The sequence below is a fragment of the Marmota marmota genome, unplaced genomic scaffold, assembly GCF_001458135.2.
Source record: "Marmota marmota marmota unplaced genomic scaffold, marMar, whole genome shotgun sequence".
Classification (NCBI taxonomy): domain Eukaryota; kingdom Metazoa; phylum Chordata; class Mammalia; order Rodentia; family Sciuridae; genus Marmota; species Marmota marmota.
Genome location: NW_025999990.1, coordinates 42,399,816 through 42,414,875, shown reverse-complemented (window position 1 = coordinate 42,414,875; position 15,060 = coordinate 42,399,816). Strand labels below are relative to the sequence as shown.

Here is a 15,060-nt window from a genome sequence, read left to right as displayed (position 1 = left end):
AAAAAAAAAAAAAAAAAAAAAGGAGAAAACAAATTAGAAATTGTTTTCTAATTTATTTCACTTAAATTAGCCTGAGAAGGTCCAGAAAGGGATGTGGTTGATCTTTTTTTTATTTATATTTTGTGGTACTGAGGATTGAACCAAGGGATGCTCTTCTACCGAGCCTCATCCTCTACCTTATTATTTCATATTTGAGAGAGTATTTCATTAAGTTGCCAAGATTGGCCTTGAATTTGTGATCCTCCTGCCTCAGCCTCCTGAGGAGGTAATTTTACAGGAATGTACCATCACACCTGTCTTGTGTTAATATTTTTGATATAGTACAATGGAGAATGTGATATGGTGTTAGGCAGTAGAGGCTCTCCTGATACCAAGACCCTGAATGAGATAGGAATATGCTCGTTCAGTTTCCAGCAGTTCCACCACAGCTTTCTTGCTTTTGGGACCTGTGTCTCTAAGGGTCTCAAAATCTGAATCATCTGAGGTTAGCTTTCCTCTCATACAGTACAGTTCAATTTTATTATTCATTCAATACATTTTCACCAAATGCTCATTAACAACAGACAAAGGAGTGAGTAGGTCCACATAAAATGTGGCAGGGATCATGGTTGAATCCTAGTCCACAATTATTATGGAGAAAAGAGAATAATTCTAAATACAATGAAAATGTACTAGAAAAATGTGCACAGAAAACTGAATGTAACCAAAATCTGGTAATTCCAAATGAGCTAAGAGAAATTAAGAAAATGACAGGATATAAAAAAAGAAATAACAATTAGAAATAATGTGCTAAAATTTTAGGAAATGAAGAGAAAAGGTCACTTTATTTTTTATTTTTAAATATATATATATAATCTTTTAGTTGTAGGTGGATACAATACCTTTATTTTATTTATTTTTATGTGGTGCTGAGGCTCAAACTAAGTGCCTCATATATATTAGGTGAGCACTCTACCACTGAACCACAACCCCAGCCCCAAAAAGGTCATTTTAGAAATGGAGACTAATTTATTGGCAGGAACACAGAGCAAATAAGTATAACAGATAATGTCTTAAGAGCAGTAGAAGGAGGGCTGGGGCTGTAGCTGTAGCTCAGTGGCAGGCTCTTGCCTAGCACGTGTGAGGCACTGAGTTCGATCCTTAGCACCATATTAAAAAAAAAAAAAATATATATATATATATATATATATATATGCAAAATAAAGGTATGCTGTCCATCTACAACTACAAAAAAATTTAAAGAAAAATAGAGCAATAGAAGGAAATAAGTAGGAAATTAAAAAAAATTTAAAGTTGTTGATGGACTTTATTTTATTTATTTATACTTGGTGCTGAGAATCGAACCCAGTGCCTCACACATGTGAAGCAAGCACTCTACCACTGAGCCACAACCCCGGCCAAGAAGTAGGAAATTTTAACAATAAAAAAGATACAAAAAAAAATTCCACAGAAGTGCAAACATGGAATACCCAATATAGCTATATTAATAAGCTTTTCCAAAAGGAAAACCAAAACTCAAATGAAATGAAACAAATGCTACATTTTTTCATTTTGTTTGTTTTACTTTTTGCAATGGTAGGGATTGAATGTAGGGCCTAGAGCAGGCCAGGAAAGCACTCTACTACCAAGATACATCCTCAGCTTTAAAATCTGTGATTCTAGAAGAATACTTTTGAAATTAAGAATTTGAAACTAAACATTAGAGGGAGGGTACATTGCATACTTGGGAAAACTGATCCAGAACAATAGGATAATGAACCATATTCTGGGAAAGTCTTTAAGAAAAGAAACAATTTCTTGGACTTCTAGGCTAAAAACCAAAGTATTGGTCTTGAAGGAAAATCGTTTTGCTATTAAGAAAAAATCTGATCTTGCTGGGTGCCGTGGCACATGTCTTTAATCTCAGCTACTTCGGAGGCCAAGGCAGAAAGAGAGAACCTGTTTCACAACAAAAACAAGAAAAGGGCTGTGGATGTAGCTCAGTGGTAAAGTGCTAGTCTGGCATGTGTGAGGCCCCTGGGTTCAATCCTCAGTAAAAACATACGCACACATACACACACACAAAAGAAAAGAAAAAAATCTGATTTTAGTATATTATGTCAGAAAACAATGAAAATAACATTTATTTAAGATACTTAGGAAAGAAAATTTTAAACTAAAGATTTTATATATAACCAAAGTAACTTTATAGTGTAATAGCTGCAGATTGCTATCAAGATGTAAAAATTCACAGAATTTTATTTCCATCAGTCCTTTCTGAGTAGTCTTAGGAATGAGTCTTTTTTTTTTTTTTAAAGAGAGAGAGAGATGAGAGAGAGAGAGAATTTTTTTTTAATATTTATTTTTTAGTTTTCGGCGGACACAACATCTTTGTTGGTATGTGGTGCTGAGGATCGAACCCGGGCTGCACGCATGCCAGGCGAGCGCGCTACCACTTGAGCCACATCCCCAGCCCAGGAATGAGTCTTAAGACAACCAAAATGACTAAGGTTAAATGACAATTTTGATGGAAAGGGGAGAGAACATAATGACTGTATGTTTTAACAAAGTAAAGTATAACTATCCAAAACTGGAGTGGTAATGAAGAGAGCTTATGGAAAGATCGATAAACTGTTTGATTGTATTTTAGTTACATGAACTGGGATGAAATCAAAATATTAAAGGAGATAGGGTAAGAGATATGTATCTATACATACAGCTATACATCTATAAATGTATATGTTTTTTAAAAGAAGTAATAAGGAGATATATATGTACACATATATGTATTTATGTAAACGAATTAATGTAAATAACTGTTACTACAATAGAAATTTTATATAAGAAAAGTAATGAAGCTGGGTGTGGTAGCACATGCCTGTAATCCCAGTGATTCAGAAGGCTGAGGCAGGAGGATTGTGAGTTCAAACCCAGCCTCAGCAACTTAGTGAAGCCCCAAGCAACTTGGGGAGACCCTATCTTTGATGAAAAAAAAAAAGAGCTTGGGATATGGCTCAGTGGTTAAGTGTCCCAATACCCCCCACTCTACCCCAAAAATTACCTATATTAAAAGAGGCTAGGATATGGGGCACCAAGGTTAGAAGGGATGCGTCTTTGAATATGTCTTATTTTATGTATTTGATTTAAAAGCATTCACATTTTATATAATAGTAAAACAAAATTGAATTTAAAAAGAAGACTCCTTCCTACATGTAGAAAATACATGAATCTAAATATATTTCCTCGGTTGGCATAACCATAGAGAAGGGAAAATTCTAAGTGATTGTGTGTGTGTGTGTGTGTGTGTGTGTGTGTGGTGCAGATGGAACCCAGGGCGTGAACATATCAGGCAAGTGCTTTACCACTGAACTATAAACTCCCAGCCCCTCCATGTGATTTTTAAAAAAATATTTATTTTTTAGTTGTAGTTTTACATAATACCTTTATTTTATTTATGTACTTTTATGTGGTGCTGAGGATCGAACCCAGGGCCTCGCATGTGCTAAGCGAGCATTCTACTGCTGAGCTACAACTCCAGCCCCCATTCCATGTGATTTTAAAACACAGTAATTTGTGTTTATATCCTTACAGAAGGAATATACACAAACTGCATGAAAAAGAAATACACAGTTTTCAGAACTCTTCTTCTATATAGTAGTTTTGATACTGTTATTCTGAGATTGTTGTATGTGACAAAAAATCAAATGAATACTTACATCATAATTTTTTCATCCCCAGTGAATTTGAGAACAAGAATTATCAAAGTGGAGAAGGGCAATATGTATATGATATAGAAGAGATAAAATAAAAACTCTGTCTCTTTGATTCAAATTGGAAGAATGTTTAATCTCATGATTTGTCTTTCAAAATATAACAAAACAAAGAAGGAAAAAAAACAAAACCTTTTTTGCTCAGTTCTGTCAATGAAAAGACCTAGAAAACAGTGAGCATTCTAGTAGTAATAACCAACCTCAGTGCCCATGTTTTGGTTTTGAAATATCCTTGTGCTTTAGTTAAGAATCTCTTTGAAGAAATGGTTAGTGGTAGCCCATTGGAAGGCATTGAAGATGAGCCTTATATTAAATAGCAAGGAAGCCATCAAAGATTTCTTCTGTTTTTTTGGTGCTGAGGATTGAACCCAGGGCCTTGTACATGCAAGGTAAGCACTCTGCCAACTGAGCTATATCCCCAGACTGCCATCAAAGATTTCTAAGGTTATATTAAAAGGACCAGCAGTAGTTGGATGTAGTAGCGCGTGCCTATAATTCCAGGAACTCTGGAGGCTGAAGCAGGAGGATTGTAAATTCAAGGCCACCCTCAGCAATTTAGTGAGGCCCTAAGCAACTTAGTGAGACCTGCTTCAAAATAAAAAATAGAAACTAAGGGCTGGGAATATAATGCTCAGTGGTTAAGTACTCTTGGGTTCAATCCCCAGTCCCCCGGCCCCCCCCCCCCAAAAAAAAAAAAAAAAAAAGTAAGAAGACCAGCAGTTAACTTGAATGGATTCTCACTGACCAAACACAGGATCATAAGAAACCTCATAAATCAAATAATCCTGTTTCGTTTTTTTTTTCTTTTTTTTTCCTGTGGTACTTGGCATTGAACCCAGGGTCTGCTTTACTACTGACCCATACCCCAGTTCTTTTTATTTTTCATTTTGAAATAGGGTCTCACTAAGTTGCTTAGGGCCTTGCTAAGTTGCTGAGTCTGGCCTTGAACATAGGATCCTCCTGCCTCAGCCTCCATAGCCTGTGGGATTAGAGGTTATGTGCTACTATGCCTGGGTTACATCTGTTTGAATCATCTGATTCCAAAACATGAATATACAAAATAGCAAGTTTACTTCCTGGTGAGTTGACTCACATTGGTAATCCCATTGACTAGGGACACTGAGGCAGGAGGTTCACAAATTAAAGTCCAGCCTCTGCGAGTGAGACCATCTCAAAAATTAACAAGGGTTGGGCATGTGGCTCAGTGATAAAGCACCCTTGGCTTCAATCCTCAGTACCAAAACATGAACAAACAAAAAGAAAAACATATCTATTTTACTACATAAATTATTTTCCTTCTATGAGTTTTGGGGGATTAAGTCGTGGTTTTTTTGTTTTTAAGAAATCCTATTTCCTCTTCTAAACTATATTGATCATGATTTTGGACTACCTGATTTGCAAGTTCTCAAGATATAGGGTTAAAAAGGGGTTAAATATAAAAAGTTTTTATGAACAAGATAGACTTTATCATGACCTTTTATATACTTGTGGAAGTGTAATGGTATTTACTAAGATATTTTTATATAGGATGTATTAATGTATTAAGTAATACTTTTAAAAATATCTTTTAAAGATATTTTTTCAGGTTTGTAACTAATACATAACTCATTTGAAAATGGATATCCTTTAAAATATTTGAAATTAGGAACAAGTAAAATTAATACTTTTTTTTGTGTATGTGTGTGGTACTGGGGATAGAAACCAGGGGCACACTTTACCACTCAGCTATATCCCCAGTCTTTTTATTTCTGTTTTGAGACAGGGCTTCATTAAGCTTCCCAGGCTCACCTCAAATTTGTAATTCTCTTGCCAAAGCCTCCCAAATTGCTAGGTTTATAGGTGTGTGCCACCACTCCTGGCAGGTAAAGTCAATATTTTAAAATGTAAGAACTAACTGTATGTGTTGGCATATGCTTATGATCACAAGTACTTGGAAAGCTGAGGTGGAAGATCACAAATTTTAGGCCAGCCTGGACAACTTAGTGAGACCCTTTCTCAAAACAAAATAGAAGGGGTTGGGGATGTAATTCAGTGGTAGAATGCTTTCCTAGTATGCATGATGAAGCCTTGGGTTCAATTCCCAGTACTGGGTACGTGTGTGTGTGTGTGTGCACGCACACTGATTTATTTTATGATATGTATTTAGAAACATGAATCTTATCTGTTTTTTGAAAAGACTTTAGGTAAAGTTGGCCGAGTACAACAGATTTATTCAGACAGTGATTTAAAAGTGGAAGTTTGTGGAACATCTTGGACTTATAATCCAGCAGCAGTTTCCAAGGTAGCATCCGCAGGATCAGCCATTAGCAATGCATCTGGTGGTACGTTTTGCACTGTTTCTTTAAAAGTATGATTTACTTTCTAAGTGGCTTATTTTGTTTAACACAATGTTCTATCCATCCATTTTCCTGCAAATGGTACAATTTCATTCTTCTTTGTATCTGTAAGCCATGGAGGAAAATGAAAAGAAAGGTGGGGGATCTCATGAAAATTGAAGGGAGATTAGTAGAGTAAAGGAAAGGGACCGGGTGGAGGGAAGGGAAAGGGAAATACTGGGAATGATGTTGGCCAGATTATATTATATTGTGTGCATGTATAAATATGTAATAATGAATCTTACCATCATGTATGACTAATAATATTGTATGCATGGACAACTAATAATATTATATAATATGTACCAATAAAAAATATGGTAAAACAAAGTAATATGGTTTACATTAGAACCTTTGCTAATTTCCTCAGTTCTCATATATAGATGATGATGTGTGTGTGCTTGGCTTTCTCCCAGATTACATAGGCTCAGTTGAATTCTGACCATCTTTTAAAGTTTCACTAAAGGTTTTTCTTTTTCTCCTTTGTGATAAGCAAACTTTATTCTGGCTGAAGTACTCTCTGGAAAAGTTCCATAAATAATGTGCTTTTTCTTGAGTTTATCAGGGGCTTCTTAACCTGAAATTCAATATTCTACACTGTAGTCAGAACTTTTCTGTCAAAGAACTATCACTTCTTAAACTGCTTCATTTTTTTTTCTTTATTTACGACATTATTGCTAGCAACTGGCTTTCTTCCTGGATATTTTAAAATATTAGCATATTTTTCTCTTTATCACTTAATAAGAGTTATTAATACATGCCATAATAAGTAGAAAACCATGTTAAAATGTGAACTTGCTGGATACTTGGAGAGACTTGTTTCCAAAGTCTTTTCTTCCTGTACTCTAGCTTTTTATAACAAACTTAGTTCATTTTACAACATGTTACATGTACATTGTTGTCATTTAGGTAAAAAGATAAAGCCATAATTGTAAATGGAGAAACATAAAAGGAAAATGTTAGGGGACCTCCACTTTTATTTTTGTGCTGTTTTCTCCTTTCTCTTCTTTTGTTTTATTTCCTGTTGTAATTTGCTAGTGTACTTAAAGTTTAAATCAAATAATGTTTGTTTTTACCTTGAGGTTGGGTGGCATCTCATGCTGACCATGTGCAAAGTAAAAGAGTGAAGGGGTAGCTCCAGTTTGTGATTCCTCTATTTTCCAGTAGCTACTTCAAGAGTTAAGGAGTAGAACTTGTTGGTAGTTCCTTTATTAATTTATTATATTTAGAAAAAAAAGTCGTATGAAAAAGTTGTACATTTATCCCCGAGTTGGTCTTGTTTTTGTCAAAAAATTGACAGTTAATGAAGTGTGTTGTTAGCATTTAGATGTCCTTTTTCAGCTGAAAATTGCTTTGCCCCTAAAGCATATCACAGGATACTACAGAGATCACATTACTTTTGTACCATAATCATTGATACTTTGATTAATTCTAAGGTTTGTAATATTGAGCTTCGAGAGGCACTGTGGTTTACTTAAAGTCTAAAAGGAAGTTTGTATCATTGTCATATTCCCATCCTAGTGTTCGTTCATAGTATCTTCAGTATGACTTCTAAATCTTGAATTATTGTTAGTATGTAACTCTATTTTTCTACAATTATAACTTGAAACACATGAATTGTAGAAAACTTAGAATGCTTATGGGCATGAATTTAATGTAGCTTCATATATTAGTAATTATATAACTTGCGTGGGTAGTTGTCTATAGCTCAGTACAAAGAATAACATTAATGATAGAAATAAAAAATAGGAAAAGATTATAGGAATATGGATAATAGTTATCTTTTAGTAGTTAAGGTTTGAGATCCTCCTATATTAGCAGCTTTATTTGATGCTTTGCAGAAAGACTCTCACAACTCCTGAAGAAATTATTTGAAACTCAAGAATCTGGTGACCTCAATGAAGAATTAGTTAAGGCTGCTGCCAATGGAGATGTTGCTAAAGTGGAAGATTTGCTAAAAAGACCAGATGTGGATGTGAGCATTTTAAAAATTATTTTGAAGCATACACAAAAAATAGCATAGTTATAATGAATCTTATATTCAACAGTTATTAAGATTTTTCCTTGTTAGATAATTAAAATTTTGCTACATGTGTTTTATCTATTCCCCTTTTCTTGTTTCTCTAAGGTATTTTAAAGCAGGCATCAGGCATTCTTCAGTGTTCACTTAAAAAAAAAAATTGACATTTTCTTTTGTATTTTATGACTGACAAAACTTACATATAGTTTTTTTAAGTGATAATTGTTTTGGGAAATGTTAATGAATTTTCTCCATGTAAATGTGATTATATGACATCTTTTAAATATCTTTTAGTAAATTTTACAAATAGTTTCTTTAATCTCTTTTTAAAACATTTAATCTAAACTTGTACCCTTCTGTAAAAGTTGACTATTTCACAATTTATAATGTAGATGAATTAGAGGTCATGTGTTTGTAACTCTTCATAAGTGATGCTATAGTTTTTCCATTCACGCAAGCCATGTTTTACTTATTTTTTACAAGACACATATATATTTTTTACCCACCTCCCCGCAAGCCCTGTTCCTCGTCAACCTTCTGAGCCTGTGGAGTGAACCCAAAGGAGTGGAGCTCAAGCCATATTTTAAATGGGCTGTTTTCATTCTAGCATAGTTATTGTACTTTTGTTTAGTTATTGGTTACATGCTGGTACCAGTATTATGTTCAGTGCCAGAGGTTGTAGTTGATGTGGCAATTTGAATCATCCTCACTGTGTTATAAGGGCTGTTTTGCCACCTCTTTGTATTTTTGTTTGATTTTAAGTATGCTAGAGTTAGAAGATGAGAGCTCTAATTTAAAAGTATTACTTTCTTTTCCAAAACTCTTGTGACATTTTAGCTTTATTGGATAGATATCAATTACAGCAAAACAATAATTTTTCAGATTTGTAATAAGTCACAAATAATTTTTTGATGTTGAAATTTCAAATTTTTTTTAAAGATAGAGTCAGATTTCCTTTATATTCTGTCAAGCACATTTACATTTGTTATACTTAATTTTGTCTTCATTTAATTATTAAAGTTCTTGTAAAAATATTTTAGGGCATGCTTTCATATATATTCTTTATTTGATCGGTAAATCTAACTTGTTTTTCTCTTTTATTTAAATTATTTTTTTAACTAATACTAAAATCATAAAAATCACACATTTTAGTTGGGTACCATGTAAAATTTTTATTAATGTATGCATTTTATAATGTTTAAATTAGGGTAAGCAGGGCTGGGAATATGTGTAAAGCCCTGGGTTTGATTCCCCAGTACCACCAAAAAAGAATATAAACACCTGTCTCCTAAACAGTTATCATTTCTTTATAAAGGAAACATTCCAAAATCCTTTCCTCTAGCTTATTGAAATATCCAGTTATGTTATTTTTTTCTGTAGTCATGCTATGGTATAATAGCATATTAGAACTACTTCTGTCTGTAATTTAATAACCATTGATCAGCCTTTCCTCACTCCTTTCTCCCCGTTACTCTCCCATCCTCTGGTAACCATCATTCTATTCTCACATGAAATCATGTGGTATGTCTTTTGGTATTTTGATAGGACTTGCATTTGTAGATTGCTTTGGGTGTTGTGTTAGTTAGTTTGTATAGTGACCAAAATACCTGAGAAAAAGAAAGGAGAAAATATTTATTTTAATTTACAGTTCGAGAGGTTTTAGTGTATGGTTGTCTGACTCCATTTCTTCTAAGGCAAAGTAGAAATGGTGGTGGAGGAAAGCTGTAGAGAGAGGAAGGGGATAGGGACAAAGGTATGCCTCCAAGGACCCATTTCTTCAGCTATGTCCCATCTCCCAGTAATTCCATCAAATTATTAATTCAATGATGAGGTCAGAGCCCTCATGATCCAGTCATTTCGCAAAAGCTTCAGCCTCTGAACATTGTTGCATCGGGACCAAGCCTTCAACACATGAGGTGTTCTGGACATTTCATATCAAATCTTAAATGTAGTATGGATATTTTAAGAGTGTTGATTCGTCCCATCTATGAATATAAAATGTCTTTCTGTACTTTTGTGTCCTCTTCAATTTCTGTCATCAAATTTAACTTCTTTGGTTAAATTTATTGTAACCCTAACACTAACCCTAATCCTAAACCTAACCCTAAATCTATTTTATTTATTTATTCAGTTAGTTAGTAACTGGGGATTGAACCTAGGGGCATTTAATCCTCAGCCCTTTTTATGTTTTATGTTGAGACAGGGTCTCGCTAAGTTGCTCAGATCCTCGCTAACTTGCTGAGGCTGGCTTTGAACTTATGATTTTCCTGCCTCAGCCTCCTGAGCTGTTGGGATTGATTACAGTCATGTGCCACTGTGCCCTGCCTATTTATTTTTTGTAGCTATTATAAATAGAATTACTTTCACGATTTCTATATCAGATAATTTACTATTGATGTATAACAATGCCATTGATTTTTGTATGTTCATTTTGTACCCTCTAACTTTACTGAATATATTTACAAGTTCTAATAGTTTTTTGGTGGAGTCTTTGGAGTTTTCTATATAAAAGATTATGTCTTGTGCAAAGAGCTACAATTTGTTTTCCTCTTTTCCAATTTGGAGGCCCTTTACATCTTTCTCTTGTTTGATTGCTTTGGCTATAACTTAAAGTACAATGTAGAATAAAAGTAAGGAAAGGACTGAAATTTCATTCATTTGCCTAGTATGTGCAAGTGCCTGAATTCAGTCACCAGCACGTAGGGGAAAAAAAAAAGCGGCAGAAGTGAGCATCTTTATCTTGTTCCAAATCTTAGAAATCTTTCAGTTTTTCTCCATTCAATATAATGTAAACTGTTGACTTATGGTATACAGCCTTTGTTATGTTGAGGTATGTTCCTTCTATACCTGATACGTTCAGAGTTTGCATCATGAATATGTTGAATCTTAACAAATGCTTTTTCTGCAGCTGTTAAAATAATCATACAGTTTTTGTTCTTCATTTGTTGATGTGGTACGTCAGAATTGTGTATTTTGAACCATTCTTGCATCCCTAAGATGAATTCCAATTGATTATCATTTTATTGCTGTTGGATTTAATTTATGGGTATTTTGCTGAGGATTTTTTGCACATATGTTCAGCAAAGATATTGGCTTGTAGCTTTCTTGTCTTTTGTTGTCCTTGTCTAGTTTTTATATCAGGGTGTTTTCCTCATAGAATGAGTTAAGATGAATTTCTCCTCTTTAATTTTTTAGAGTAGTTTAATAATTTAAGAAGAATTGCTGATCTTGGTAGAATTCAGTACTGAAGCAAGTCATCTGTTTTTGGTTTTTCTTTGTTGGGAGACGTTATTACTGATTCAGTCTTGTTACATGTTACTGGTCTGTTTAGATGTATTATTTCATCATGACTCAATCTTGGGTGAATATGTCCAGGAATTTGTCCATTTCTTTTAGGTTATCAAATTTGTGAACATATAGTTGTTCATGATAACCTGTCAAGATCTTTTGTATTTCTATGGTATCAGTTGTAATGTCTCCTTTTTCATCTCTGACTTTATTTGAATGTTCTCTTTTTCTTAGAAGTCTTGATAAGTTTGTCTATTTTATCTTTCTGAAGAACTACCTCTTGATTGCCTCGATCCTTTGTATTGTTTTAAGTCTCAAGTTTAATTTATTTTTGCTCTTATCCCTATTATTTCATTCTTTCTATTCATTTTGCATTTGGTTCCTTGAGGTACAGTGATAGGTAGTTTATTTGAATTCTTTCTTCTTTTTTGATATTAAGTTTTTATTGTCATAAACATTCCTAATAATGCTTTTGTCCTATCCTATAAATTTTGATATAGTGTATTTCCATTTTCATTTGTTTCAAGAATTTTAAAATTTGCTTAATTTCTTCCTTGATCATACGTTGTTCAAGAGTAAATTGTTGAATTTTCACATTTTGTATAGACTTCTTGTTGTTGATTTCTAGTTTTGTTGTGCTGTGTTTGGAAAAAAACTCAATATGATTTCACTCTTAAAAATTTGTTGAAATTCTTGTAGGTCTATCAAATGATCTATTCTGGAGAATGTTCCATGCGTTGTTAAGAAGAATGTATATTATTTTGTAGTTGAATGAAATGTTCTGTCGATGTCTGTTGGGTCCATTTGCTCTGGGATGCATTTTAACTCTGTTTCTTTATTTATTCTTCTGTCTATTGCTGAAAGTGGGATGTTAAATTCTACTATTACTATTGTCAATATTCTGTTCTTTTTTATTTGGTGAACTGTGGTTTGACCCCAGTGTCTTGTGCCTTCTAGGCACATGCCTCACCACTGAGCTACCTTCTCAGCCCCCTCCCCCCCCATTATTGTATCAGTGTTTATCTCCCATCAGGTCTGTTAATATTTGCTCTAGCCGGGTGCAGTGGCATATACCTGTAATTCTAGCGACTCGGGAGACTGAGGTAGGAGGATTATGAATCCAAACTCAGCCTCAGCAATTTATTGAGGGCCCTAAGCATTTCAGTGAGACCCTGTCTCTAATAAAATAGTAAAAAAGGGCTGGGGATGTGGCTCAGCAGTTAATCGTCCCTAGGTTCAATCCTTGGTATTCCCCCCACCCCACAATTTGCTTTATATAGTTAGATTCTCTTCTTTTGAGTGCATATGTAATTATAATTGTTATTTTCTTTTTTTGAATTGACCCCTTAATGATTATATAATGACCTTCCTTGTTTCTCTTTATTGCTTTTGATTTAGTCTATTTTATTTGATAAAAGTGTGGTTATTTCTTCTTTCTTTTGGATTCTGTTTGTGTGGAATATCTTACTTCATCTGTTCACTTTGAGTCTGTGTATGTCTTTAGAGGTAAAGTGAATTTCTTATAAGCAACATGTAGTTGTGTCATTTTTATCTATTTAATCACTCTTTGTCTCATAATTAGAGGCTTTAGTCCATTTCCATTATTTTAAAGTAATGTTTTAACAATGTCATACATACCAAAAAATAGTTCTATAAGGTTTATTATGAAAAACAATATGCCTTCCTTCACACCCTTGTTTTCTCATTATTTAGAGGCAACTATTTTGAACTTGTAATTGATATTCTTCATATTTACCTCCTTGTCTTCTAATATCATGCTTTATTATTATTTCTTGATTTTCTTTCCTTTTTTTGATTTTGTGCTATAAATTCTCTTTTCTGCTGTGGAACCTGAGGATTCTGTTTCCTTTCACCACCTCCAGTCTACCCCCACCACAACCATACACACACTTTCCAGCTTCTTCATATGGTTATAGTATATTATAATTTTGTATATTTTGTAAATGGTATTTATATTTGAGCTGTGGAGTATGCTAGAATGTATTTTTCTACACAACTTTTTTTTTCATTATAGTTCTTACTAGTCCTTTTTAAGAAATAAAGATATAAATTTTAATGCAGTGAAATCAAGTTGAGTTTTGACAAATGCATACAGCCACTTAATCTATACCTGTATTAAGATGGAGAACGTTTCCTTTATTCTAAAGTTTCACTGTGATCTGCCCCAGATCCTGTTAACCCCATACATAATTTAAAAAGTTTTTCATTTTTATCTATATTTTTATTATTAATTCCTCCCCAAATTTCTAATTGTTCGTTTTCATATTATGACATCAGGTATATCAGATATTTGTTTCATATTCTGAGAGAAATTTCTTTTAGTGCCTTCTCACATTCTCTACCTATAAGCTGTCCTCTTTATGTAGTCCCTGATGGCTTCCCTTCCCCTCTTTCTTGTGTTATATGTCTTGTTTTATGTGTTTATTGTCTTTCCATGTTTACTGTATTTTTTCTAAGGTATAGATTTTAGTGGCTTTTGAGAAAGAATATGTGGAAAATACATCTTTCATGTCTTGATTTTTTTCCCCCAACCTCACAGTTATGTTTGTATGGGGATAGAATTCTGAGTTAGAGATGATTTTCCTTCAGCATAATTTCAGAATTGCTGTTGAGAAGAATGAAGCCATCCTAATTCCTAAGTTTTCAATATTCTGTTAGTTTTAAATTTCAAGGCTTTTCCCTCTCTTTATGTTCTCATTCATGCCATCATGTTGGTATTTAAAGTGTGTATTATACTTTCTCTTCTTATTGAGTAGACTGTTGGTAAGGTCCTTTATATATTTTTTGTCCCTGCTAAATTTTTTTATCTCTTCTAAGTTATTCTTTTCTGTTTGTTTTAGGCCTAGTTTTTTCATGTCAGAGCCCCTCCTTGGTTGTCTGGTGATCTTTGGTTGTCCCTTCTTCTCTAAGAGTGGGCATGTAAAGCCTTATTTGAAAGTTCCTATGTCTGTGAATGGGTTTGTCAACCCTTGACTTAACTGTGGGTTTGTCAGCCCTTGACTTAACGTTGCTCTGGGCCACTCCTGGTATAGTTGTTAGGGTTTTTCTGTGGAGCTGATCTGAATCCCCAGAAAATTGTCTTCATTCTCTGGCATAGAGGGTATAGACCTAGCTTTCAGACTTGAGAAGTGGTCCTTGTTTCTCTGCTTTCAGCTTGTAAATACTTACATAAAACTTATAGAGTTTTAAGTGCCAGCTTTCTAAAGGATAGAGCCTATACCCTTTTCATGGGACAAATATTCAGGTTTCTGTCCAGTAAGGGAGGAGTAGTAACTAAGCTGTCTGTTATGGGGAAATCCAGGAATAGAAGTACCTTTTTCTTTTGGTACTGGGAATTGAACTCAGGGGCATTTGACCACTGAGCCACATCCCCAGCCCTGTTTTATAGTTTATTTAGCGATAGGGTCATACTGAGTTGCTTAGTACCTCGGCATTGCTGAGGCTAGCTTTGAACTTGCCATCCTACTGTCTTAGCCACCTGATCCAACCGCTGGAATTAAGGCATGCACCACTGAGTCCTTCATAAGTGCTTGCTCTCTCTCCCCCTCTCTCTCTCTCTCTCTCTCTCTCTCTCCCTCCCCTCTCTCCCCCTCTCTCCCCCTCTCTC

General features: G+C 34.2%; 1 protein-coding gene across 1 annotated transcript in view; it reads left to right on the top strand.

Annotated features, from left to right (window-relative positions):
• The window catches only part of Mib1 (MIB E3 ubiquitin protein ligase 1), a 132,507-nt gene that overhangs the window by 50,304 nt on the left and 67,143 nt on the right, over positions 1-15,060 (top strand). Inside the window, exons 8-9 of the mRNA XM_015482491.2 lie at positions 5,926-6,070; positions 7,966-8,099. Coding sequence (XP_015337977.1) covers positions 5,926-6,070; positions 7,966-8,099 — 279 coding nt within the window. The remainder of the gene's footprint in view (positions 1-5,925; positions 6,071-7,965; positions 8,100-15,060) is intronic.